The sequence below is a fragment of the Trachinotus anak genome, unplaced genomic scaffold (genome assembly GCF_046630095.1).
Source record: "Trachinotus anak isolate AG129_WGS33_773 ecotype Australia unplaced genomic scaffold, CSIRO_AGI_Tana_v1 ptg000003l, whole genome shotgun sequence".
NCBI classification, from domain to species: Eukaryota; Metazoa; Chordata; class Actinopteri; order Carangiformes; family Carangidae; genus Trachinotus; species Trachinotus anak.
Genome location: NW_027273854.1, coordinates 14,831,842 through 14,858,901, shown reverse-complemented (window position 1 = coordinate 14,858,901; position 27,060 = coordinate 14,831,842). Strand labels below are relative to the sequence as shown.

Below are 27,060 nucleotides of genomic sequence, written 5' to 3'. Positions count from 1 at the left end.
CTGTGGAAAACATTTTGGAATAGTTTGGTTTGATGATTTATGATGTCATATATTATATTATATATAAATACGCTGACTTTATAGTCACTGAAAAATTACTTCTGTCCTCCCACAGTGAAAAGTGAGCGACACCGTCAAACCTTTTAAGTCATGAAATTCATCCAGCTGAGTTCCTGTTTATCATTATTCTCAGAATCACAACTTCATGAATATTTTCAGAGGTTGTTTAAGAGAAAACAAATACATGAAATTTTACAAGATTTCCATTCTGTGATGTTTTGTGTGTGTTTTTTTTCCCTGTGAATTAACAATCAATAAATAATAATAAAAAATCTGTTTTTAAACAAGGAAAAGTCAAATGATAAAATTCAACTTCTGAAGACTTTTCTCTCACTGTAGGTTAATATTTTCTAAATTTAACAACTATGGTTGAGTCCAATCCACCTCTCTCCTCCCTGTGAGGAGGAGTCAATGCAAAACTCAGATGTCTTCCACCTCTACTTATCTGACTGCAGAGAGGATGACAGAGAACAGTGGACACACAGTTGAACATGATGGACTATAGGACAGGACTGCTGCTGTTAACTCTCTGCTGGGCAGGTGAAGAGTTTCTCTGATCTTGACTTAAAGTTACCTTTAGAAAGTTGCCCTTTTAAAAAACCTGACTCTATTCCTTTTCATCTTGACAGGTGTTGATGGTCAGACTCTGACAGAATCTGAACCAGTGGTTAAAAGACCTGGAGAATCCCACACACTGACCTGTACAGCCTCTGGATTCACATTCAGCAGCTACCATATGGCCTGGGTCAGACAGGCTCCTGGAAAAGGACTGGAGTGGATCGCCTGGGTTAATAGTGGTGGTAGCAGCAAACGCTACTCTCAGTCAGTCCAAGGCCGGTTCACCATCTCCAGAGACAACAGCAGACAGCAGCTGTATCTGCAGATGAACAGTCTGAAGACTGAAGATTCTGCTGTTTATTATTGTGCTCGAGAGCCACACAGTGACTGAAGTTGGTTGAGCAGCTGTACAAAATCCTGTGGTACTGATCTTTCATGCTGGAGTCTTCATTTTTTTAACAATATTTATTTTCCTTTTTTTCATATTTTGTTTTTATATTAGTTGTCTTATATTTTCATACATATTTACATACATAAGTAATAACATATTTTTATAATAATAAATGAATATTCCTACCTGCATGATACAACTACTGCTGAAATTAAATTACGGCAACTGCCTTTCTATACATGGACAAAATACGTTTTCTGAAATTATCTGAAATCGTAAGTGAGTGATAACAACAGTGTAAAAATGATGTTGCAGTTTTTGATATAAAACCACTAGAGGTCAGTCAGGGTCATATTTCTGTCTCCTTTGTTACTAAAAGGAGACTCTCAGATCTGGTGTCCTCACTGATCTGAAATGACTGACACTAAACCTTAATGCTTCTGCTGGTCTTCTACACTGGATGTTGTCACAGTTCAAACATTTCTACCCAAACAAAAGTCACTTTAGAACATTGTGACAAACTTGGTCTCAACCAACTTTGTTGAATTTCCACCACAGAATCAAAACATCTTACGAGCAGTGACTGCAGCTCCATCTGTCTGTGTCATCACCGTTCATGAGAGAAGACAGCAGTGATCTATAGGGCAGAGAACAAGTGATGGCAGCTTATTCAAGCTGAAAGTTTCCAAACAAAGTGAATTTACATGAACAGTTTTATGCAATAAAACAGCTAATAAAGTTTTCTGTATTGGAATATGAACAAAAGGTAAGTTCATCTGTTCATGGGCAGGAGGAAGTCATATCCCACACTTTTATTTCATTTGATCTATAAAATATACATTATATTGATATCGTTGGGGAGGAGGTGACTTTTACCAGAATAATGCAAAGTTCCTCTACCACACATACACTTCTACTAGTTCTGTGACATTAACAGGACAGAATCTGCAGCCTGAGGACACAGCTGTGTATTACTGTGTACGTCAGCCCACAATTACACAAAGCACCAACAGACCTGCACAAACACCCAGCAACACATCTGTGACTCAACCACAAACACGTTCTAAAAGTGAACATTAATACAGACAGTACTCTCTGATTAATTTATTATGTAGTTGGAACTTTATGGAATTCACTGAATGTTAGAGGGAATTTTTTGCTTCTGCTACATGAGACTGAATCTGACTTCAGTCTACTCTGAAGCAACATCAGTGTAGGAGACACTTAGAGAAACATGATTTTGCCAAATTTCAAGAAAATCAAAGCTGATTTTAATTTCTTTATTATTTTTGTGCACAGTGATGCCAAGAGAAGAGGGGGAAACATTTTTCCTGTTTCCATGAGAGAAGATAAACCAAAACAACTGAAACATCTAAAAGCTCCGTCTCATCAAGTTTTGAATAATAACATTATTCTTTCTGTAATTTGGAAAGAAAAAATAAAGATTAAAGATGGTTCATGAATACAAATCATACATTGAAAGTAGTTAAGTAGTTAGTAGAAGAAAAGAAGATAAAGAGACAAGTGAAATGCTGATTGATTGCAATGTATTGAAAACACAAACCTGCTGGTTACTGATCAGAATAATACTGTAGATTTGTCTTCTGTGTAAATGCAGAGACATTTTCCAAGAGTCACAGTTGAGTGAGTAATAACACAAAGTAAAGCAGGTGATTTCTAATGTTTTCCCTCTGCAGATATAATAACACTGAACAGACTCTTCTATTGGCTCCAGTTGGACCAACACTGATGCTTCATATGTTTGATTGTATGCAAACTCAGTGAGCTTCCTTGTTCCTCAGCTATAAAAACTTCACATCAGACTGTCAGTGGAGTTCACAGCTGCTCACTTTCACCATCAACCATGTTTTGTGTAGCTCTGCTGCTGCTGTTGGCAGCTGGATCCTGTGAGTCTCTCTGGATTTGTCACAGTCAACATTTCTTCTTTTGATGTTTAACTTGATCATTGATAACAAAACATTTTCTTCTTTTAACAGGTGTGAAGGGTGAACAGTTGACACAGCCAGCCTCTGTGACTGTGCAGCCAGGTCAACGTCTGACCATCACCTGTCAGGTCTCTTATTCTCTAAGTAGCCACTACACAGCTTGGATCAGACAGCCTGCAGGGAAAGGACTGGAGTGGATCAGTAGGGACACGGACGTCAAAGATTCACTAAAGAACAAGCTTAGTGTTGTCTTAGACTCTTCCAGCAACAGAGTGACTCTAAATGGACAGAATGTGCAGCCTGAAGACTCTGCTGTGTATTACTGTGCCAGAGAGTAACACAATAACACAAAGCATCAGTAGACCTGAACAAAAACCCCTCAGTGCCTGAACACTTGTAACATGAAGCCACCAGAGGAGGAGCCCTCAGACCACTAATGATTTCACTCCAGTTCTTTGAGAATGTTTTTTTTTAATAAAATGTTATTTTCCCTGAATCTCTGGAAACCATATAAACCAGATCTTTAAATATAGAAATAATAAGAAATTCACAGTAATTATAATTTCTGATTGTTTCAAAATTCATCAAATTTATTCACTTCTCAAGAGATTTATTTATTTTTTTTTTTTTTCAAAATTCTGGATATTCATTCACTCTGTTGCTCACAAAAATGACTCAGGGATTCTTGCATTCTGCCATGTTCATGTTAAAATGACATTATCTGAATCACAAAGGTCTTAACAAATGTCAGACAATTACACTACAATGATGTTAATGACTTAAACTATTAGGTATTGTTGAACATTTTTTTCACATGATATTTTGTCCTGCATAAACAGCATGAACAGTCATTAAATTGAAAACAACAGACAATAAGATTCAATGAGACTAATCTGCCCTCATGAGCCCCTCCCTCCCCATATGACAAATGCAGACTATGACAGGGGGAGCTGCCAGTACAGTTTTTGACTTCCTGCTTCCCAGGGTGAACAATAACATTTTTTTTGTTTTTTTTAAATCATTTTTTCCCCCCATAAAAATAATAGTTAATAATGTTTCCAATAATGGTTTTGTACAGCAGAGGTGAAATAAACCACCTTCATGTGACAGTGACATAATCATTTTTTTAAACTTAAGCAATTTAATGTGTATTCAGTATTTACTTTTTTCTTTGTATTTGTTTTCTTTTTTTTTTTTAATAAGTCTGATTCTGATGTTTTTGGTTCATTACTGGAGCTGTACTTGAACTTGTCTAATTAATTGTAAGTGGACATTTATCTCTGATATATCCACCATAGGAGCTCCAGTTTCAGGTGATGTATCATTGTGAACCACTTGTCACACTGTTTTCACAGTGTCAAATGATTTAATGTTAATTCAAAAAAAGATATATTATTGATTATCTTAAGTTTGAATAATCTGAAAATCATCTTCATCATCAAAACATCAAAACACAGAATAATGATATGAGAAATGTGGTGTTTCTCTTTGAGGAGGAGGAGTCAATGTAAAACTGATTTCTTCAGTCTCTACATATGGGCTGGAGAGCAGCAGACAGGGACTCAGTTTGACAGATTCACTGTTGAGAGGACAGAGACAATTTGTCTTCACAATGATCAGACCTGATTGTTTGGTTGTTTGCCTGATTCTGTTCTGTACCGTGGCTGGTAAGGATTATTAAATTCTTCCTGATGAACCTCCTGATACTTGAAGACAATGTGACTGAACTAATGAGCTGTTTAACTTCCTGCAGGTACCGAGGGTCAAACTCTGACTGAGTCTGAACCAGTGGTTAAAAGGCCTGGAGAATCCCACACACTGACCTGCACATATTCAGGGTTTGATGGTGATTATACAAACGCTTGGATCAGACAGGCTCCTGGAAAAGGACCGGAGTGGATCGCTCGTATCAGTGCCAGCAGTGGCAGCATCTACTACTCTCAGTCAGTCCAAGGCCGGTTCACCATCTCCAGAGACAACAGCAGACAGCAGGTGTATCTGCAGATGAACAGTCTGAAGACTGAAGATTCTGCTGTTTATTATTGTGCTCGACTGTCACAGTTACTGAAGTTGGTTGAGCAGCTGTACAAAATCCTACAGTCCTGATCTTTTGAGTTTGCAGAGCCAAATCATGATATTCATACAATTTTATATTATACTGTATATCCCATGTACTATTGTTTCTTTTATTTTCACATCATTTTTTTAAATTTTATAGTCAATGTTTCATATTTGTTTCTCAGAAATATGAGTATTCAATATTAAACATTGCAAACAACAAACAATAACAATGTATTTTTTATAAAAGGGTCAAAGACAGCAAAACAGTCTGGTTGCTGAAATGAAATTACTACAGCTATGATACATTTCAACAATTTGAGACACAACAATATCTCTGAATGATGTGGAGTCGAAGGTGAGTTACAATATGAGACCAAAAAATAATGTTGCACTTTGGTGTAAAGAGTCACTCGAGGGCAGTCAGTGTCAGATCTGGTGTTCTCTTAGACCTGAACTCACTGACACTTGATCTCTGGACTGAACTAAAGCTTCATACTCCTGCTGCTCTTGTGCACTTGACACACTGGATATTGTTGCGATTGTGAGACTGTGATTTCTGGGTAAAAAGTGAGTGTTTTCTCATCCTGACTGGGCTGATAGACTCTGCACTGTCGCACATGATGAATGTCCTCAGGTCAAATAAATAACAATGATACAACACAGGGACAATGAAGAACAACTGATGTCTGACTGGACTTCAAAGTTACATTTCACAAGAAAGAAATCCATAAAAAAGATTCATTTTGCTCCATAATTCAAATCAGTTGCAGAATAAGATGATGTCAGTCTGTCCATCACATGAGTTTGACTAAAACCACTTCTGAGAGAAGACAGTGGTGATCGGTGGAGATTAATGATGACAGTCAACTTCACTATTTACAAACAAAGTTACTTGGATATGGATCAGATATTTTCCGTATGGAGATTAAAGCTTTATACAGAAAGGATTTTTATCTTTGATGAAACTATAACAACATATTGATCAGTGTCATCTTTTAATTTCAGTGAAATGTCTAAAAACCAGGTGAAAATAATCTTCATGTTTTGAGACAAGTGAATCTCTACATGGCCAGAAAGAGAACGTTCACTCAGTGTTGTCACATTTCTAACATTAGTCTATTCTATATAGTAAACATGAAACTAAAGTAAGAAACCAAAACAAACAAATAAGTTTCAGTTCCTGCACAGTTGTTTTCCTCTTGAGACTCCATGTTTCTCTGGCTCTCCAAACATCTGCAGCCATTATAGGCTTTTATGCAAACCTGCAAACCAGCCACAGACACTTCAGTTTTATACTATTTACATGATCCTGTCTGCTGTCACTACTTCAGTAAGTACAAAAATAAATGGATAAAACATGATGCAATATAATGATGTTGTGCTGATACATTTGAATTGTAAGTCTAATGTAGGAGGTTTTGACAGTAAATAAATTCTCTCAGTGAAAAAGGTCCCATCACATCTACAGGGCGGTCACTGATTTGGAAACACACAAAACAGACTGTAAACACGGTTCACAGAAACTTAACATTCCTGGTGGTTTCTTCTTTTGTTTGGGTTAGGGTTAGGGTTAATAACAATAATCATTGTTATTGAAATGTTGATTTTAGTTTTCCAGACGATGTATTAAAAATTCAAAGACACAATTCATGTTAGTCATATCATTAGGAAAGTAATGATTCACAGCCGTGTTCTCAATTTACAATTTACATCACTTTTTAATGCTGATACTGTTAAAGCAGGAAGAGTGTAATGCAGTGAAGCTGATTTCCAGACTTGTTTTCACTCTGCAGATATGATAACAATGAAGAGATTCTTCTACTGGCTCCAGTTGGACCAACACTGATATTTCATATACAGTTGACACATCCAGCCTCTGTGACTGTGCCGTCAGGTCAACGTCTGACCATCACCTGTCAGGTCTCTTATTCTGTTGACAGCTACTACACAGCTTGGATCAGACAGCCTGCAGGGAAAGGACTGGAGTGGATTGGAAGAAAATATACTGGACGCTGTGACAACAAAGATTCACGAAAGGACAAGTTCAGCATAGACTTAGACTCTTCCAGCAAAACAGTGACTCTAAAAAAAAAACAAAAAAACAGAGAAACCCAGCAAAAGAAACCCAGAATCTTGTCAGTACAGAGAGTGGGAGTTTGCAGCACAACCACTAACACTGCTCATTCACCTCCAGTAACAAGCTAACAAACAACATAAACAAATAAAAGATGCTAAAGGTGCTAACTGTTCTGATGCATGTGCTACTCACTGATTTTGGTGCACAACAGATTCCTCGTCTGAGTCTGACTGAGGCTCAAACATGTGGCTGAGTCCCCGATGTTTCCTAACTAACCATCCTGACACGCTCTGCTCTTTCACCTGTCACTCTAGTGCAAGCAGCAGTGGTGGGTGGGGTACAAGGCCTGATCCAGAATTTCTCAATGAAGAGGTAAGTGGAGATGCACTTCCAGCCCCATTTCAGAGTTGGTTTATGATTTATTTTTTTATGTGAGAAAGCCATGTTCAACAAAATATTTATCCTTGCATATATTTTTACATTCTTTAAAAACTGTCTGGGGGGATCTTCAAATAATCTATGAATAAATGATCATATTAATCCTATAATGGACTTCACTGTGATTCATAGGTCAGTGGGATATGTGTCAATCTTTCTCACTTCTATTCCTCCTGGGGTTTCTCTCCCCTGATGTCCTTAAAATGATACGACATAAGACAGTGAGAAAATCAACCAACATGTCCTCCAACCTAAACAACCATAGATCTTGTTTGACTCTCTACGACGTGTTTCTGTAAAAGCGGCCCTCAACTACAGGACTGACTGTGCTTAATAATGAACTCATGAATATTGAACTCATACAGTAAACATTCATTCTACAGTTTCATGATGAACTTTTTGATTCTCTCCTCCCTGTGAGGAGGAGTCAATGCAAAACTCAGATGTCTTCCACCTCTACTTATCTGACTGCAGAGAGGATGACAGAGAACAGTGGACACACAGTTGAACATGATGGACTATAGGACAGGATTGCTGCTGTTAACTCTCTGCTGGGCAGGTGAAAATATTCACATATCATCTTTTTACATGGTTTTATTTTTCTCAAGAGCCAATTTCACTTTTTGCTTTTTATTGTCTTGACAGGTGTTGATGGTCAGACTCTGACAGAATCTGAACCAGTGGTTAAAAGACCTGGAGAATCCCACACACTGACCTGTACAGCCTCTGGACTCTCATTCAGCAGCTCTTGGATGGCCTGGATCAGACAGGCTCCTGGAAAAGGACTGGAGTGGGTTGCCACTATCAGTGATGGTGGTGGCAGCGGCAAATACTACTCTCAGTCAGTCCAAGGCCGGTTCACCATCTCCAGAGACAACAGCAGACAGCAGGTGTATCTGCAGATGAACAGTCTGAAGACTGAAGATTCTGCTGTTTATTATTGTGCTCGAGAGCCACAGTGACTGATGTTGGTAGAGCAGCTGTACAAAATTGTACAGGCCTCATCTTTATTGTGCTGATAAGTTGGATTTCTATTTTTTCTTTTGTTGTTGAACTTTGAAAACTGGCCTTTAAAAGGATCATCATCAACCAACACCAATAACCATTATACTCATAAATAAAATTTAAAAAAGTCTTACTGTAATGATCACAGAAATGAATTAAGAGAATGAATGACAAAAATACTACATGCTTACACCTAATGCAGTATTTTATGCAGTGTATCTGCAGTATACACTAATATCTGTGGACTCTAAACAGAGCACCATGACTTTAAGATTGACATTGTGGAATTTTTGATGACCTGACTCCATCAGTGCAGATAGGCTATTAGCTGTCAGATCGTTGATATTTGACCTTTTCAACTGCTGTTGTGGAGATACTCATGTCCTTATCACTGGTGAAAATGTGTGTGTATCACACGTTCCCTTAGTGAACCTGTAGAGGGAGGTGACACACCAGCAGCAGCTGTCATCATTAGTGGCAGAACACTGGCACAGTTTGATGAGTTATTGAAACACACTGATCAGACAGCACTAACACTCAACACCTGCTGTGAGCTGGTTAACAACCTCACTTTAATCCATCTTAAAATGAAAACAGCAACTCCTAAATAAAACTTTGTGTAATTTGTTCCACTAAGAAACTTGGATTCAGATGTTTAACCCATTGATTACCTCTTTTAGATTATTGAAGTGCACATGCTTATCAGGCTTATTTATTTCTCTCACTGGCTTTCTGACAATTCACAGTGGAGCACAAACAACAGATTAGTTTGTGGAGTGTGGGATCATTACCTTTTCTGTTTTCTGCTCCATAGTATCTTAATATTTTATGATGATCCAGGCCTTCAACCAGCTGCAGCAAATCAAGTCTTCATTTATATTATCTTGCTTCCACTTCAGTGGTGTTTCAAGGAACAACATAACATTTAAAACAACCAAACAGACATTACAATTATTACAATTACAATCAGGTTTTCATTTTCACAATCTCAGAATTTCTGAATTAAACAGTTTTAGATTTTAACAGTAAGTAAAAGTCAACATCAGTGACACATGATATAAATCAGCTGAGAGAGTCTAGTTTGAGAAAAACAAATCTGCTGGATCCTTCAACGAAAACCTGCAAAAAAATAATAGTAATTCAGTTTTTGCAAACTAATCAGGTAAATGAATGCATTTCTTTGTAGTCATGGAGATACACGTGATTTAAATAAGCAACAGCTAAAAGGTGTAAGGAAGGTGAAAGGTGACTCTACATCTACTGACTCGGAGGAATGACCTCTGAACACCAATTAAGCTTCATCAAAGAGTAAAGTGAAAGTCAATCCAAAGTCCAGTGGGGAGGAGTGAGGAGGAGTTAATGCAAAACTCAGATGTCTTCCACCTCTACTTATCTGACTGCAGAGAGGATGACAGAGAACAGTGGACACACAGTTTAACACGATGGACTATAGGACAGGACTGCTGCTGTTAACTCTCTGCTGGGCAGGTGAAAATATTCACATATCATCTTTTTATATGGTTTTTATTTTTCTCACCAGCCTCTTTCACTTGATGTTTTTTATTCTCTTGACAGGTGTTGATGGTCAGACTCTGACAGAATCTGAACCAGTGGTTAAAAGACCTGGAGAATCCCACACACTGACCTGTACAGCCTCTGGATTCACATTCAGCAGCTACCATATGGGCTGGATCAGACAGGCTCCTGGAAAAGGACTGGAGTGGCTCGCCTGGATTCAGAGTGATAGTAGCAGAAAATACTACTCTCAGTCAGTCCAAGGCCGGTTCACCATCTCCAGAGACAACAGCAGACAGCAGGTGTATCTGCAGATGAACAGTCTGAAGACTGAAGATTCTGCTGTTTATTATTGTGCTGGAGACTCACAGTGACTGAAGTTGGTTGAGCAGCTGTACAAAAACCTACAGTCCTCACCTTTCATGTTGGCAGAGCCTAAGTATCAAGTATTTTATGAATCTAATCTTGAATTGTTATGGTATCTTTATAGAGAATCACTCACAACAATCTGGTTTCTGAAAGTAATTCCAATGCAATACATCTCCATAAATTAAAACATATCTGTACATCTTATCCTAAATGATTCGTCATATGAGACTGAAAATTTATGTTGAAGTGTTTTTGAAGAAAACAGTCAGTGTCAAGTCCCAGTCTCATCCGTTACCAAGATGAGATTCTGAGATCTGGTGTTTGGTTGAATGTACTAATCTTCAGTCACTTCTTACTTTCTCTCAGAGATCATTTTGCAATTAATCATAGCTCCACTCACAGCACAGTTGTGTTTAAGTCATGTGTTTGGTGATTTTGTCAGACAACATCGTGGTTACAAAAACAGGATTTTAGCAGCGCAGGGCAGCAACTTGGAAAAGGCTTTGAAGTTGATGTCACAAACTGGCTCAGTGAATGTGACAAGAAGGGAGTCCAAGCAAAGTTAAACTCAAAGCAAACAATTTATCACAACTAAAAACAACACAAATAAAAAGCAATGGGGTGTGGAAATTAGTAAGTGTTGCCATGAAATCAGTGCATGAATGAGTAGCATATGTGCTGTGAAGGTTTGTATGTGCAAAAGCAAAGCATAATGTCAAAACAAAGGCTGTCAGCAGCTGGAAGGGAGAGGACAGATGAGCACATGGGCCAGCTTTTATAGTCCAGGAGGCCTCAGCTGAGCTGCACCAGCTGACGACCCTCCCATGTCAACCAATGGCCTGCTGATGAAGGCCACAAGTCAAACACATCAGTCTGTCAAACAACAAAGTTGTTCTGTTTACTGCTCATGTCAGACCACTAATGATTTCACCCTAGTTCACTGAGAATGTAATTTGCTCTGAAAAACCGGAAATAAAATAAATTCTCTTAATAGTAATGATAAGATGGGACATGTAGGGAAGTTATGATTTTTCTTCTGTCAAATCCTTCCTTTAAAAATGAAATGTGAATAACAAGGTCAGAAAATTTAAATTATTTCACTTCATGATGATGTTAATGACGATAATAAAGTGATATCTAAAATGCCATGTTTGTTGTTTTTCATCATCACAGATATAGAATTCAACACTGATGGTCAATCACTCGCATTAAAAGAAACACACAGTGACTGATATGATTGAATGAAAGCAGAAGAGACTTCCTGTACATGAGCCCCTCCCTCCCCATGATGTCCTGATGCAAATCCTCAGTGTGTGCAGTGTACTTGTGTCCTGCTGACTGCTCTTGTAGTTTGTGTGGAGCATCAGAGGTCACATCTCCAGCCTCAGGATGATGAACACACTCACTCTTCTGCTGGTCGCTCTCTCTCTGTCCTGTGAGTTCTCCTGCTTCTTGATGTGTCATCTTTTATCAGACAACACTGACTGATGGTCAGTCAGTGATAGCAGAAACCTTCAGAGATGACTGTCTCACTTCCCTCTGTGCTTCCTCTCTCCTTTCATCTCATCAGGTTGTACAGGTCAGAGTATGGAGTCCATTCCCTCCAGTTCAGTAGTGAAAAGGCCTGGGGAGACTCTCAGTCTCTCCTGCAGAGGATCTGGATTCACATTTAGCTGCTGTGTTATGCAATGGATCAGACAACCTGCAGGAAAAGCACTGGAGTGGATCGGAGCTGGCTTCTCTGCTGCCAGTAGTAACGCTTCTGCCAGCAGTGTGAGAGGACGTGCAGAAATCAGTAGAGATGACAGCAACAGCATGGTTTATCTGAGACTGTCCAACCTGAAGCCAGAGGACTCTGCTGTGTATTACTGTGCCAGATACACACACTGGTTAAAGTGAGCAGAGAGGCTTTACAAACACTCTACAGAAATGTTTCACAGAGACCTACAGGGGGCAGTAGAACATAAGGAGAAGGAGTTTGACTCCAAACACAGACACATGCTGCCCACTGTTAAAACAACAGCTGATGTTGTGCTTTGTGACTTCCTGATTCTCATTGCAGTGAACTTGTGCTGCTTCAACAACAGTGACAGTTACTAATGTTCTCAATATTGTGCTTGAACAGCTGCTGTTAAGAATTTACATTATTTGACATCTATTCATGATATATCCAGTAAATGGAAAGTCCTTCAAATACTGCTGAGCAGAATGAATTAAAGATGTTATAATGAATAACATGAACAGCACAAACACAGTTGTAATCAATATTTGAAATGATGATCTATTTCCAGAGATGTGTGAGATGTGGTGAGTTTCTCTTCCATCTCTACATTTGTGTCGCAGACTGATAGAAAAGGACTAAAAACACTGATGTAAACACTGGAGACTGGACAGAGACTATTTGCTTTCAAACCTGATTATTTGGTTGTTTTTTCATCCTGTAACTGGACTGAAGAAAACAAAAAAAATTCCTCATGAGAAACATCTTGATACACAAATATAACATGAGTATATTTATAAAAGAGCTGTTTACATTAGAGTTTCGAGCTCTGAAAGAATCAGTGCAGCAACACCAACATGTGATGAATGTCTGAGCAGAGGAACAGTGGGAAGTGTCAGGTAATAATGTCCTCTCTGTTCACCTGCATGGAGATGGTCTGCTGATGGACACACAGCTGTGAAGAAGACAGTGATTGTGGAGCAGGAATAAAACAGCTGATGTCAATCAGCTGATTCAGACACAGCTTCAGTGCTCGGCCTGAACTACTGCAACACTGCTCTGTGTTTTCACTATCATGACAGTGACTTGAGTCCTATCACCAATAAACACCAGGGAATTTTATATTGTAGTGTAGAGGCAATGAGGAGAACACAGTCTTTTAAACTAATTAGACTTAAACATGAGACAAACTTCAAAGTTATCATCTCCAAATCCTCCTCAATATTTATTATCAAGTTAAAACAAACATGAAGTGAAATCACAGTCCACTCCACCTTTTAAGTCATGAAATTCATCCAGCTGAGTTCCTGTTTATCATTATTCTCAGAATCACAAATTCATGAATATTTTCAGAGGTTGTTTAAGAGAAAACAAATACATGAAATTTTACAAGATTTCCATTCTGTGATGTTTTGTGTGTGTGTGGTTTCCCATGTGAATTAACAATAAATTAATAATAATACATATACATATATTATTGTGCTCGAGACTCACAGTGACTGAAGATGGTTGAGCAGCTGCACAAAAACCTACAGTCCTCATTTTTATTATATGGATAGATGAAGTGTGATGAAATTATTCATCTCCTGGACCAAAAAGACTAAAACGTTGGAAAAAAACACTTGATCAGTTGAACTCAGACAGTTAAAGCCTGTATTACAGTAACCACCTGCTGGGACTGCACAGTGAAAGTCGCTGCTAGATACTGTAAATATGGTACAAAGAAACTTTTCTTTTTGTTTTGTTTTACATTTTTAATGTAAAACTTTCTGCAGGAAACAGAAGTCTTTACATATCATTTTTTATTCCTTATTTTTTCTTGAAAAAGGACAAATTTAAATATTCAACAATATGCAAATGAAGGTTCCTCATAAAGAAGTGAAGTATGTGTCTGTGTGTGTGTGAGAGGACAGAAGAGCTCACATCAGTTCAGCTTCTACATCAACCATGTTCTCTGTAGTTCTGATACAGCTGCTGGCAGCTGGATCCTGTGAGGAGCTTTCAGTGGATTCACACTAATAAACACATTAGAAACACTGAATATTCAGATGAATGATGGAGATAATGTTGATTTGTGTTTCCACAGGTGTGTACAGTATTGATCTCATCCAGACAGACTCAGTGGTTGTGCAGCCTGGACAGTCTTTGACCATCACCTGTCAGGTCTCTGGTTATTCTCTGACTGATAGCAGCTATGCAACAGGTTGGATCAGACAGTGTGAAGGAAAATAAATGGAGTAGATTTTCCATCGTTGGGGAGGAGGCGACATTTGTCAAAACAATGCTCTGAAGAACAAGTTCAGCGACAACAGAGACACTTTTGCTGGAACAGTGACGATAACAGGACAGAATCTGCAGCCTGAGGACTCTGCTGTGTATTACTGTGTACGTGAACCCACAGTAACACAAACCACCAGCAGAGTTGTACAAATACCCAGAGGCCCTTGTGACTGAACCACACACACACACACATTGTGAGATTTGAATTCATGAGAACATAAATAAAGGACATCATGGGCAGTTTCTCCCTGATAGGCCTTTACTTTAAAATGCATTCACTCTCTACAGCTCTCATGTAAGTTGTGACTGAACAGCTGGTGTTAAAAACCTTGACCATGACAAAAAGATTAACTTCTCAAAAACTTCCCCTGACAACTAAATCTCAAAAACTAAATCTCCAGTCTTCACCAGTGATCCCAATCTCTCTCGTTCTTCACCAGGTTAAAATTGTCAATGACGTTCAAGACAAAAATGTGTTAGTGGGTTGAAAAGGCTCTGTTCATGTTATCTTCCTCCTCTGAGGTTTCAGAAGTCATCACTGCTTTACTGATGATATAAGTGTGATTTGTTTGTCTCCTGTGCCTGGATACAAAGAGCCAGCAGCATGGCTGTAGACTCTTAGTCTTGTTTATCTGATGATGATGATGATGATGATGATGATGATGATGATGATGATGATGATGATGATGATGATGATGAGTCTGTTTGTGACTGGCAGCAACTTGGAGCTGCACCCTGACCTGCACTAGTTGAAGTGACAAACATGTCTGTTAGACGGCCAGTTATCACCAGCAGTGGACTTCCCTTCACTAGATGATGGACTGGACATAAACTCTCCAGAGACATATTTCCCATGATGAACTGTGTCCTCTAGTTTCGCCAGACAGGACAGGACTGCTGCTGTTAACTCTCTGCTGGGCAGGTCAACATTTTCTCTGATATTGATATGACTTATTTTCATTTATGCTAGTGTAACACATGGCATGCATTTCTGCTTTTGTATTGACAGGTGTTGATGGTCAGACTCTGACAGAATCTGAACCAGTGGTTAAAAGACCTGGACAATCCCACAAACTGACCTGTACAGCCTCTGGATTCACACTCAGCAGCTATGGGATGGGCTGGGTCAGACAGGCTCCTGGAAAAGGACTGGAGTGGGTTGCATATATAGGCACTTATAGTTCTCCTATCTATTACTCCCAGTCAGTCCAGGGCAGATTCACCATCTCCAGAGATGACTCCAGCAGTAAAGTCTATCTCCAGATGAACAGTCTGAAGACTGAGGACACAGCAGTGTATTACTGTGCCAGAGACACACAGTGAGAGACGGTGATAGCAGAGTCATACAAAAACTACTTCCTCTATTTACCACCACCACAACTTATAACATTCAGCTGTCTCAGTATTACTTGTCTTGCAATGTCATTTTGAATTAAAAAATATGCATAAGAATAATGTTAACAATATTGATTGATTGATTATTTAAGAATATAAAACAAGATAAAAATGATAAATAAAAAAAAATGAAATTAACCAGCTTATTAAAATAAAATTTATGTAAGGACAAAGAAATTGTTAAAAAAAGTATCCATTAATAATTTATGAAGTACTTGATTGAAAACATACAACAACAACAACAACAATAATGTCCTGACCCATCCCTTAGTTATGCTGCTATAGAGTGAGACTGCTGGGGGATTCCCATGATGCACTGGGCTCTCTCTCTCTCTCTCTCTCTCTCTCAACCACTTTATGCCATTAACTTTGTTTGTTTTTCTCTCCGCCGTAGTTTGTACTTCTCCTCTCTCTCCCTCTCTCTGTCCTCATTCTGCAGGTATCTCTGCCTCTGGAGCAGCAGGATCCACCACGACTCATCATTACTGATAATAATGAAAATAATAATAATAATAATGAAAATAATAATAATAATAATAATAATAATAATAATAATAATAATAATGATGATGATGATGATGATGATGATGATGATGATGATGATGATAATGATGATGATTGTTGTTGTTATTATTATTTTAATTTACTTTCCCACTATTTACGAAGTTAACCTTTCTCATCATGCAGGTGAAGATGTCTTAAATCACCAACTACTAGTTATTGAATAGTATAACAGGTATTATGTATGGTCTATTTATGTTCAAAGTTTTGGATGTTAAAGTCTGAAGGGAAAAAAGCTAATATGTTTAAAGGTTTAATCATTGGAAACACATGTCAAACAGAAAGTTAAAATTCTTGCTCCCTTTATTTCCATGAGTTCACATCATTCTTTCGCTGAAAGATAATATAATAACAATTAATGGTTGTCAACAAGTCCTTCGAATTCAAACACCGTATAGGTGGCTTGTCCAGCCCTCAGAGAAAGATGCTCATTGTTGTTCATTTATATAAGAATTTACAGAATAATTTAATATGGAATTATTGTCAGTACAACAAATTCAGGTATTGACAGCTAGCAGAGGTGATCTCCAGGCATCTTTTCATTCTGGATCCAGTTGGACCAACACTGATGCTTCATATGTTTGATTCTATGCAAACTCAGTGAGCTTCCTTGTTCCTCAGCTATAAAAACTTCACATCAGACTGTCAGTGGAGTTCACAGCTCCAGAGTCTCTCTGGATTAGTCAAAGTCAACATTTCTTCTTTTGCTGTTTAACTTGATCATTGATAACAAAACATTTTCTTCTTTTAACAGGTGTGAAGTGTGAACAGTTGACACAGCCAGCCTCTGTGACTGTGCAGCCAGGTCAACGTCTGACCATCACCTGTCAGGTCTCTTATTCTGTTAGCAGCTACTACACAGCTTGTATCAGACAGCCTGCAGGGAAAGGACTGGAGTGGATTGGAGTTGCACGTGTTGGTAGCACTTCATACTACAAAGATTCACTAAAGAACAAGTTCAGTATCAGCTTAGACTCTTCCAGCAACACAGTGACTCTAAATGGACAGAATGTGCAGCCTGAAGACTCTGCTGTGTATTACTGTGCCAGAGAGTAACACAATAACACAAAGCATCAGTAGACCTGAACAAAAACCCCTCAGTGCCTGAACACTTGTAACATGAAGCCACCAGAGGAGGAGCCCTCAGACCACTGATGATTTCACACCAGTTCACTGTTGAGGAGAGAAACAGCCTTTGAACATATTTAGCAATGACAGAATATAAATTAAAAAAAAAGTAAATTTGAGGCATTAAAGTATCTTTTCACAGTGATTATTTTTAAAGTGTATCAGCATGATTTCAACTGGTTAATGCACTTTGAAAAAAACAAAAAAACAAACAAAAAAAAAAAAAACAGGAGACAGCAAAACACAGTCTCCATCCCTCTGGTGGCTCCTTGAGCTTCTGGTCTTCTTCCTGTTTAGGGGGAGGTCAGAGTGGTAGAGATGTGTCAGGAGAACAGAGCCACACCTGAATCCACTTCTCCTGATTGTTCTCTCAGAGGACTGGAGACATCAGTTCTGCCTCTCTCTCCTCCCAGTGACAAACATTCTGCTTTGGTTGTGTTTTGGCTTTTGTTTTGCTTTATTTTGTCACTTTTACTCTTAAATACCTTATAAATGTCATGCACTCATGCACTCACCACACCACTGATCTACATGTCCCACATTAAATGTGTATATTGTTTATTATTAGTCAAATAAATTTACTTTGAACATTAATTGTTTGGTCTCATTTGTTTTTTCTTATATTTGAGCTGGTTCATGACAAAACCATACATTAATCATACATTAATAATAAGTACTTTGTACTAAGCTTAACAATGAAAGTTATTAACAAAGTTGATTAGTGAAACATTCAAGAGGGACTGTTGGAGGATTATGAACCTGAGATCTGTACTGTTTGATTCTCTCTCCTCCCTGTGAGGAGGAGTCAATGCAAAACTCAGATGTCTTCCACCTCTACTTATCTGACTGCAGAGAGGATGACAGAGAACAGTGGACACACAGTTGAACATGATGGACTATAGGACAGGACTGCTGCTGTTCACTCTCTGCTGGGCAGGTGAAGAGCTTCTCTAATTTTAATCTTACATATTTTCATTTGTGCTGCCAATGTAACACATGACATAAATTTCTGTCTTTGTCTGACAGGTGTTGATGGTCAGACTCTGACAGAATCTGAACCAGTGGTTAAAAGACCTGGAGAATCCCACACACTGACCTGTACAGCCTCTGGACTCTCATTCAGTGGCTACGGGATGGGCTGGATCAGACAGGCTCCTGGAAAAGGACTGGAGTGGATCGCTTACATCAGTGGTGGTAGCAGCAAATACTACTCTCAGTCAGTCCAAGGCCGGTTCACCATCTCCAGAGACGACAGCAGACAGCAGGTGTATCTGCAGATGAACAGTCTGAAGACTGAAGATTCTGCTGTTTATTATTGTGCTCGAGACTCACAGTGACTGAAGGTGGTTGAGCAGCTGCACAAAATCCTAACACTAACAGTCCTGATCAGTCCCCCATTAGCTCACATCCTTAATGTCCTCACTTCAGATAATTAAACAAATATTTAAATGTTTTAGACTTAAACATATTTTTTGGAATCAGTGATATTTCAATTGGGCTGAATTGTATTTATTTGACAGCAGAATATTTCTAAACAAAGATTTAAGGAAACTGGAACTTTGGGCAGGTGTTGTCATCATTCCTGCTTGAAAATTCATCAGCAGTCTTCAATCAGGTGTTTACTGTGGACTGGCATGAATCTCTCTGCAACCAGACAAAGAAAGACAACAAAGAAAAAACTGTTCATGATAATAATGATAATTATTATTATATAGCACTTAAACTGTTGCAAAGTGCTTCCCGCAACAACAACAAAACATTAATTAAAGAAGTTGGAACAGAAAAAAATTAAACGGTGAATGAAGAGTAGGTTTAAAAAATCTCATAAAAAGGCCAACCTATAAATATGATTTCAGGAGGCGCTTAAAACAGTTACCAGATTTAGCAGATCTAATAGTTTGAGAGAGATTGAGGGAGAAACTGTGGAGGCTATAGCTGAAAACACACAGTGCTTTTGATTTGACATCGACTCAGTGATTTTGATTTTTTTAAGGATAGTTTCAAGGATTTACCCTTAAGGAACTCCAGATAACAGGGTAGTAGACATATATGGGAGACATAATTATTGATGGGGCCATGTAAGTATTTGACAGGTATGAAGAAACAAAAACATTTAATGGCAGCACCAGTTCAGAAGCCTATCTATTTAAATGTACTCACTGAAACTGAGTGCTGATAACGATGACGACGAATCAGAGTACTGGCCATACCGCATTCCTGCAAAGTTGACTGCCTTGCATTATCCAGCTGCACCGTGCTGTGGAGAAGGTGGAATTATTTGTTAAAAAATGGTATGGCTAAGGTGCTAAAGGGATCATTCTCACTTGTTATGTTATCTTTGAATTCGCCTAGATCCAGTGTCAATAAATGTTTCCTTCGTAATACATCCAAGCCTCCTTGTATCATCTTTTATTAAGAGTAAACCAGTTTCTCCATTATTTCCATCATCATTAGATTATGAAAGGCCTAGATTTATGCTGTGCTTAAAGGTAGAGTATGCAGAATTTTCAAAAAAAAACAAAAAACAACAACATTACGGACCTGTACAAACATAAATCCTCTCAATCATCACTCATGACCCACTAGAAGTGTGTGGTGGTCTGTTTTTCTCCTGAGACTCAGCCCTCAGCCATTGTTTTGATGTGTGGCCGGTCTCCTTCTGGGCGGCAACCAGTGCTTATAAAAAGAGATTAACATAAAGCCCTCTGTTGTTAAATTAATGCATGGTCAACTGTGCAATCACTTATCACTATTTATCCTTGACAAGACTGGTATCTGATCACAAGGGTAGATTAGTAGGCCAGCAAAGAAGTTGATGACTCCATGTCAAGTACAAACACTAGTAGACTACCTGAAAGAAAGTGTAAGGAGATATAAGACGACAGGATATACATCCCCTCAAGTGAAATATGAAATCATCAACTCTTTCACTCTTACAAATTACAATTAAATGTCTCAAAAACATGAGCAGCTGGGCCAGCCAAAGACCATGTAACACATATTTTTAATATCACAGCAGCCAAGGTTCAATTGTGGCTTGGGCCATGCTACATATCATCCCCTCTCTCTTCACTGTGTTTCTTGTCTATCTCTATTGCCACTGTCCAGTAAATTACACATCTCCAGCTGCTTCTATATGAATCTGTTCCATCAGCAGCTCGGTCAGTGAGTGTGTTTGCTGTGTGTCGCTCTCACACAGTGTTGTGCGTATCGACTCATGTATGTTGTGTTTCAGTTTCAGCTCCAACTCACCTCCAGAAAACCTCCCATGGTCCGTGCGTAAAACCAGCGGGAACGCCTGCTGAACGGTGTTAGTGCTTTGTGTTTGTTTGTCATTATTAAAGTTGTGGATCTAACTTCATCTACTTTATATCATTTTGAAGTGGGAATAGTTTTGTAAAAGTCTGACCTATAAATTCCAACATGTGTAATAACGAGTTCATGTGTTTTCATGATTACGTGCCTGTCTCAGGGTGAGGACCCAAATAAATTTGACCTTGTTAATAAAGTTTGAATCCAAATATCAACCTGTTACTGCTTCATGTTTTCTTTGTTATTCACCATTGTGCTGAAGGTTGTCAGAGGAAAATGAAAGAAAGACAAAACAATATATCAGTAAATTATTGTTATTTCATTTGTTACAAGTTGTGATGATTTGACTTTTACACCAACACATTCACAAACAAACACACACATTTAGCTTCATGTGCAGATCACACAGATCTCCTGTTGTTATGAAGAAGTTCATGGTTTCACACTGGGCCCACAGAGCTACAGTGGGTGTGTGCAATAAAATAAAGGAATCAATAAAAACAAGCCAGTTTATGTCCTGCACACTCTGCATGATCCTCTAGTAACTATAGAGGACAGTTTGAGAGACAGTTTGTCTCCATGTTGTCCTCTCAGCTGCTTCTGTGGACAGAGACACAGTAACAGGTCTGAGTGACAGTGGATGAACTGTATGGACACTTCAGCAGTGCTTACACACCACTGAATTATTTCCTCTGATGTGGACGTGAGTGTTTTTCTGCCTTTTTGTGTCGGTTCAGTCATCAGTTGTCATTACTGATGATGGAAACATGGAAGATTTCTTATGAAGACTTGAGACTTGTCTTAAAGGACCTGACTTGAGCTTCTGAGAGACCTCAGATCTGAGTTGGACTCACTCTAAAAGACAGATACCTGATTTAGTTTGGGCCTTTTCAGACCACAGTTTTACAGCATATATACACTGACGCCATGTTGACACTCGGAGCTGCTTCCTCACACACTGACATGATGACATCACAGTGACGTTCTAGAAGGGTCACTGTGAAGTCAGAGCTCCTGTAGAACAGATCACAGTTCATCAAACCAGCAGACAGAAGCTCTTTACTCTCAGTCCAAGTTCCACTTCGACAAGACTCATCAAGATGTTTCGTCTGTTTTCCTGTAGCGGAAAGGTTTGTTTTCTAGATACACCACACATTCTCTGTCATTTCTCTGCTGTGGATTCGACCCTGTGGACGGTAAAAAGTGGAACTGTGTCCACTTCACAGTTCACAGTGTTTAGGAGAAACTGCCTGTGAAGCCACTTTATATCAGCTGTGAAGATACATCATGTTTCCAGTCATTTTAATCTCATTTATTTTTCCTGTCTCTCTACAGAAATCAACAGCTGTTATCCAACTGGTGGCAGATGAGAGGTAAGAAAGCTCATAACTATTATCAGACTGTTTTCCTGACTATTTCTTCATCTCCATGTTCAGGTCCATCAGCTTCCTTATTCACTCTGGGGGATGATTTTGTATTGTTTGTATAGGAACAATAATACTCGCCTCATGATACCAACTGTGTTTCTCTTCTTCACCAGTGTCGGCGCCCCCGACGCTCCGGCTGTCACCAAGAAGAAAGGAGACACGACCCCTTGGATATATCGACTCTTCGGTCGCCCCTTGGTATGTTTGGCAGTGTCATGGCTTCATATCAAACACATTTCAGTATTTTTTTAAGAATCATATCTGAACTAAATATTATCAATGATATTTGACACAGTTTCTAATTATTGCTTCTTTTTGTTTTTTGTTTCTTCCACACAGACAAAGAAAAATCCAGATAAAAAAGAGAAGCAAAGGTAAAGACACATGAGATTTAATCCTTCAGCCTCTTTGTTAGCTGGGACTTTAAGTGTCTCAGAGAATCTGATGAGTTTGTGGAATTCAAACTTTTATCCTGTTAGTGTTAATACAAGGCTGTATTTGCTCTTTACCAGTGACTAGAAGCTGATTTATCTCTTTAAGTTTTCTCTCCAGCCAATCAGTGAGTTCCCAGTGAGATAACAAATGTTCCTCTTTGTCACCAGCGTCTCCACCTCTGATGACAAAACCCCGAGGAAGACCGCGAAGAAGCCTCGGTGGTGGCATTTTTGGAAGGTATGTATGTTTGACACAAAGTGCAGCTCTCAGTGTCAACCAGATATTTCATAATTGATGAGCGTTTCTTTGTATGATTTAACCTCAGTACTCCTTTACCCCAACAGAAGAGATGTAAGGTTGCACCCTCCCCAGAAGAACAGCCCCCGAAGGAGGAGTGCCACTCCACCCCTCAGCGCGACAAGGTGGTGGAGCTTAAAGACCAAAGTGAGAAGGAAGGACGGCCAAAAGACGACAGCGTTCCTGAAGACCAGCCCAAGAAGAAGAAGAAAAAAGTGCCTGTGACCAACAACAAGACCCTCAGACAGCAGCAGATCCACTGTCTTGGGTAAGAACATCTGCATATCCACAAACACCAGAAAAAAGGCTGTGGAGAATCAAAGAGACAAACAGCTGCAGGGAGAAAATGACTTGTTCTGTTTGTGTGTCAGGTTCCCCAACCCAGCACAGTTCTGCTACATCAACTCCTGCCTGCAGAGCCTCCTGACACTGGAGGACTTCGTCAGAGACATCAGCCAACAGGAGCAGGTTTGGAGTCTGATCCCCGAAGGTGCAATCATGAGGTACAGCACCCCTCAGACACAAGCACTCATTTCATCCTTCACTTGTATCCTGAACACCACAATGTTTCATATCACAGACAGAGTCTCTAACCACCCCTCCCTCACTCTCTCTCTCTCCCTCTCTCTCTCTCTCCAGATCATTAACAGACATCAGTGGGTCTCACTTCTCCACTGATGTTCGTCACAAAACCCGTCTTCTCTCCACATTCAAGAAGGCAGTTTCTCTGTGGAACCCAGAATTTGAAGACCTCCACCAGAAAGTGAGTGAGCAGGTTTTAAGGTTTGTGGTTTCACAGCTTCCTGATAGTTTCTCCTCTGTGCTTAAACCTCTCTGTGCAACTGTGTGCTTGTATAACTGCAGGACGCTCACGAGTTCCTCACGGCCGTGCTACAACAGGTGAGGTGTTTGGGCCTACAGCTGCAGGTGCTGGCTCCCAGCATAGACAGGACCTACAGCTGTCCGGTGGAGGATCACCTGGTGTTCAAGATGCTAAACACCAGGAAGTGCAAGAGGTAAAGCCACACAGTTACACACCTTCAGCTTCACAGCAGAGAAGTCAAGTGTTGAACACTACGCAGTAGCCTCATCGTCACCTCTGCAGCTGTATTACAACTGTGTTATCTGTTCAATGTGTAGTTGCCATGCAGAATCCAGCAGAGAGGAGGATTTCACAAACCTCTCCCTGCACCTGGTACCTGGAGCAGAAACAGTACAACGACTGCTGGAATGTTACCTGATGGTAAGAAACACCTGTCCTCATTCATTCACATCACACCCACTGATATCATGTGATGATATGACGCAGAAAACACTTCAATCACACCATCACTACCTGTGTCAGTGTGTGTGGATGTGTAGCTGTTTGTCGTCGTGCATGTAGAAGAAGTGACAGCATGTTGGTTTTGTGTTGTTCTGCAGGAGACGGAGTTGGAGTACACCTGCGAGTGCGGAGCAACCAGGTCAGGCCAGCGCTCCTCATTTATCAATCTGCCAAGGTGAGAGACATCAGATCCATCACACATGAACAACCTCCTGACCACAGTGCACAGAGATGATACTGGTTCACCCACTGGTATCAAACTGGCCTCCACTGACTCTAAGGACAAATTGTGAAGTATTGATTAGGAGAAATACCAATCGTAAGAATTTGTAATGCCACATTTCAGTTTTTCCTCTGTCCCCTGCTGTCTACAGAGTGCTGGTCTTACACCTGAAGCGCTTCAGGTTTACTCCAACTCTCCAGCTAATTAAAGACCACAACCCCGTCGTCCTCTCCAGAGAGCTGGTGGTGCCCTCCAACCAGGTAAAGAAAAACTCAGAGATTTGATAACAAACAAAATCACCAGACTGGGGCTGATAGAAGTAGATGTTTGGACTGTGTGTAGACTAACTCTGATCCACTGTGTTCCCTCTCAGGGTGGTGGCTGCTACAGTTTGGTTAGCACCATCAGCCATATCGGCGCCACAGCAACGAGAGGTAAGATGATCCATGATTCTCCTTAATGTCACACTGAGTCTAAGTAACAATGATGTTCACTGAATCGCTGCTATCAGTTAAAGTCAGATGACCTTCATAACATCCAACACAGCCCATATAACGCTTCTTCTGCTTCTGCTAGGACACTACATCTGCGACGGGGTGGATCCAGATGTGGGCCAGATAGACCCGACCGACCGCTGGTTCACCTACAACGATGCAGCGGTAACTGAAACCAGCGGCGCCTCCGTGTGTGACCGGCGACGAAGAACCGCCTACATCCTGTTCTACAGAAGACAAGTAAGAGTTGAGCTCTGCCACATGTGCACTGAAGTCAGACACATCATGGAGAGGATGTGGCAGAGAGAGACTCAGCACCAACACTGCTCTTCTGTACATTTCACACTAATTACAGCTGAGAAAACATAGAAAAACACCTGGATTTATTCTCAGTTCTAGACGGCAGGACGCTCCTGAAGAAGCCTGAGTGGAAACCATCAGCAGGCACCTGGCTCCTGAAGACAGCAAGTCCAGAGGAATGACCACGGGACGAGGCATCAAAAGGTAAGTACCCCCCCCCTCTGTTTCATTCTCTTTTTCTTTCTCTTTCAGTGAAGAGTGAGGCTGAGCAGGAGATGCAGACACAGAAGAAGATGGATAAAGACCACAGCCTGGGGCGGATGGATCAGGAGCGGAGGAGGACCAGAAGGAGCGCCAGCCCTCAGGAGGAAGGGCCCCCCCCCCCCCCACCCAGAGAGCCCGGTTCCTCCCAAGGTTCCTTCCTCTTAAAGGGAGTTTTTCCTTGCCACAGTCGCCAAAAATTGTAATTCAGTTTCAGGTAGACGGCTTGCTCTCTGGGGAATTAACACTGTAAATATTTCACTGTTAGATAAATAAAAATAAGCAATAAGCGGGCAGCATGGTGGTGCAGTGCTTAGCGCTGTGGCCTCACAGCAAGAAGGTCCTGGGTTCGACTCCCTGGGGCCTTTCTGTGTGGAGTTTGCATGTTCTCCCCGTGTCTGCGTGGGTTCCCTCCGGGTTCTCCGGCTTCCTCCCACAGTCCAAAGACATGAACGTTAGGTTAATTGATGACTCTAAATTGCCCTTAAGTGTGAATGTAAAGGAAGAGAAAGAATATTTTCTGTATATATTGATGAAATATTAATTTGATAAAAATAAAAGTAAATTAAAAATGAAAATAAAGTATTTGTTGTCTTTTTTTCAACAGCCTGATCTGAAATGTTCTTTTACATTGTAGGTTGTGTTTGTTTAATTTCAGTGTGTGGTAACAGTATTATGAATGTGTGCTATCACTAACAGGTTCACTAGCATTGCTGTGGAGCATCTCACAGTAATGTTAGCGTGGGCTAATGGTTGTGGCTGGTTTGTTTTTGTTGAATCTTTCCCAGTTTTGTTTTTGTTGTGTATTCAGTGGTTGCTTTCACTGGACTTGGACTGGAGCCGCGTTTAACACACAGGTTTAACATGAAGCTGTTCACTGCAGCGTCCAACTGAAGAACTCGCTTCTTGATAAAAGCTTGAAAAAACTTCACATCCAGTCACGTCAGTTATCAGAAATGACACAGAACAAGCTCATTGGTCAGATTAGGATTTCCCAAAAGGCCCTACTTCCTACTTTTGAGAACAAATTCACCAAATTAAATAAGTGTTAGGTAGAAATAACATTTAGTATGAATGAAACATGTAGTTTCAGAAAGATTAAAAAAACAAAACTATAAAAGACTATGACTCAAAACCACAAGTGTGATGAGTCTCTAACAGCTACTTCAAATCCCAGTCAACTCCAGTCTACCTTTACCAAACAAACCAGCAGGTCTGTGAATATCAATTGCTTTCTTTTAATGTTGTGATATAGACATGAACTGGACCCGGGAAGAAATCCGTCCTGTAATTAACTTACTTTAGATGTGGTCCGGGACCGGAGCTGATGGGACAACAGAAGTGAAGAATCTACAAGTGAAGTGAATTAGTATATTTTTGAATATGGTGTGTACTTATTTATTTAATCTTAATAACTTTGTTATTTGGCAGCTCGTAGGCCGGAACTGAATCAGGATCGGTGAAGCTAACTCTCATTAAAACT

General features: G+C 39.8%; 1 protein-coding gene and 1 long non-coding RNA gene across 3 annotated transcripts in view; both read left to right on the top strand.

The window, feature by feature from the left end:
- The first annotated feature begins 7,120 nt into the window (after positions 1 to 7,120).
- Positions 7,121 to 27,060, top strand: part of LOC139618228 (uncharacterized) — a 28,054-nt gene continuing 8,114 nt past the window's right edge. The window contains exons 1-2 of the long non-coding RNA XR_011689704.1: positions 7,121 to 7,253; positions 7,408 to 7,465. This is a non-coding gene — a long non-coding RNA (uncharacterized lncRNA). The remainder of the gene's footprint in view (positions 7,254 to 7,407; positions 7,466 to 27,060) is intronic.
- On the top strand, positions 21,745 to 26,091 carry LOC139608846 (ubiquitin carboxyl-terminal hydrolase 37-like). Of its 2 annotated transcripts, XM_071462961.1 has the most exons (15): positions 21,746 to 21,946; positions 22,152 to 22,189; positions 22,357 to 22,441; positions 22,583 to 22,617; positions 22,846 to 22,915; positions 23,023 to 23,243; positions 23,347 to 23,478; positions 23,615 to 23,738; positions 23,840 to 23,991; positions 24,116 to 24,218; positions 24,398 to 24,474; positions 24,674 to 24,782; positions 24,896 to 24,956; positions 25,099 to 25,256; positions 25,410 to 26,091. In XM_071462961.1, the coding sequence occupies exons 1-15, from the start codon at positions 21,917 to 21,919 to the stop codon at positions 25,413 to 25,415; spliced, it is 1,401 nt and encodes a 466-aa protein (XP_071319062.1). In that variant the 5' UTR covers positions 21,746 to 21,916; the 3' UTR covers positions 25,416 to 26,091. The 2 variants fall into 2 exon arrangements, with proteins under 2 accessions (XP_071319055.1, XP_071319062.1); XM_071462954.1 differs by having other exon boundaries at positions 21,745 to 22,189.

Excerpts from the sequence above, each read along its gene's own strand:
- LOC139608846 (XM_071462954.1), top strand. The coding sequence starts at position 22,104 with ATGTTTCCAGTCATTTTAATCTCATTTATTTTTCCTGTCTCTCTACAG. Across the intron at positions 23,244-23,346 it reads CAGCAGATCCACTGTCTTGG|GTTCCCCAACCCAGCACAGT; the intron begins GTAAGAACATCT and ends TTTGTGTGTCAG. Across the intron at positions 23,992-24,115 it reads AACACCAGGAAGTGCAAGAG|TTGCCATGCAGAATCCAGCA; the intron begins GTAAAGCCACAC and ends TTCAATGTGTAG.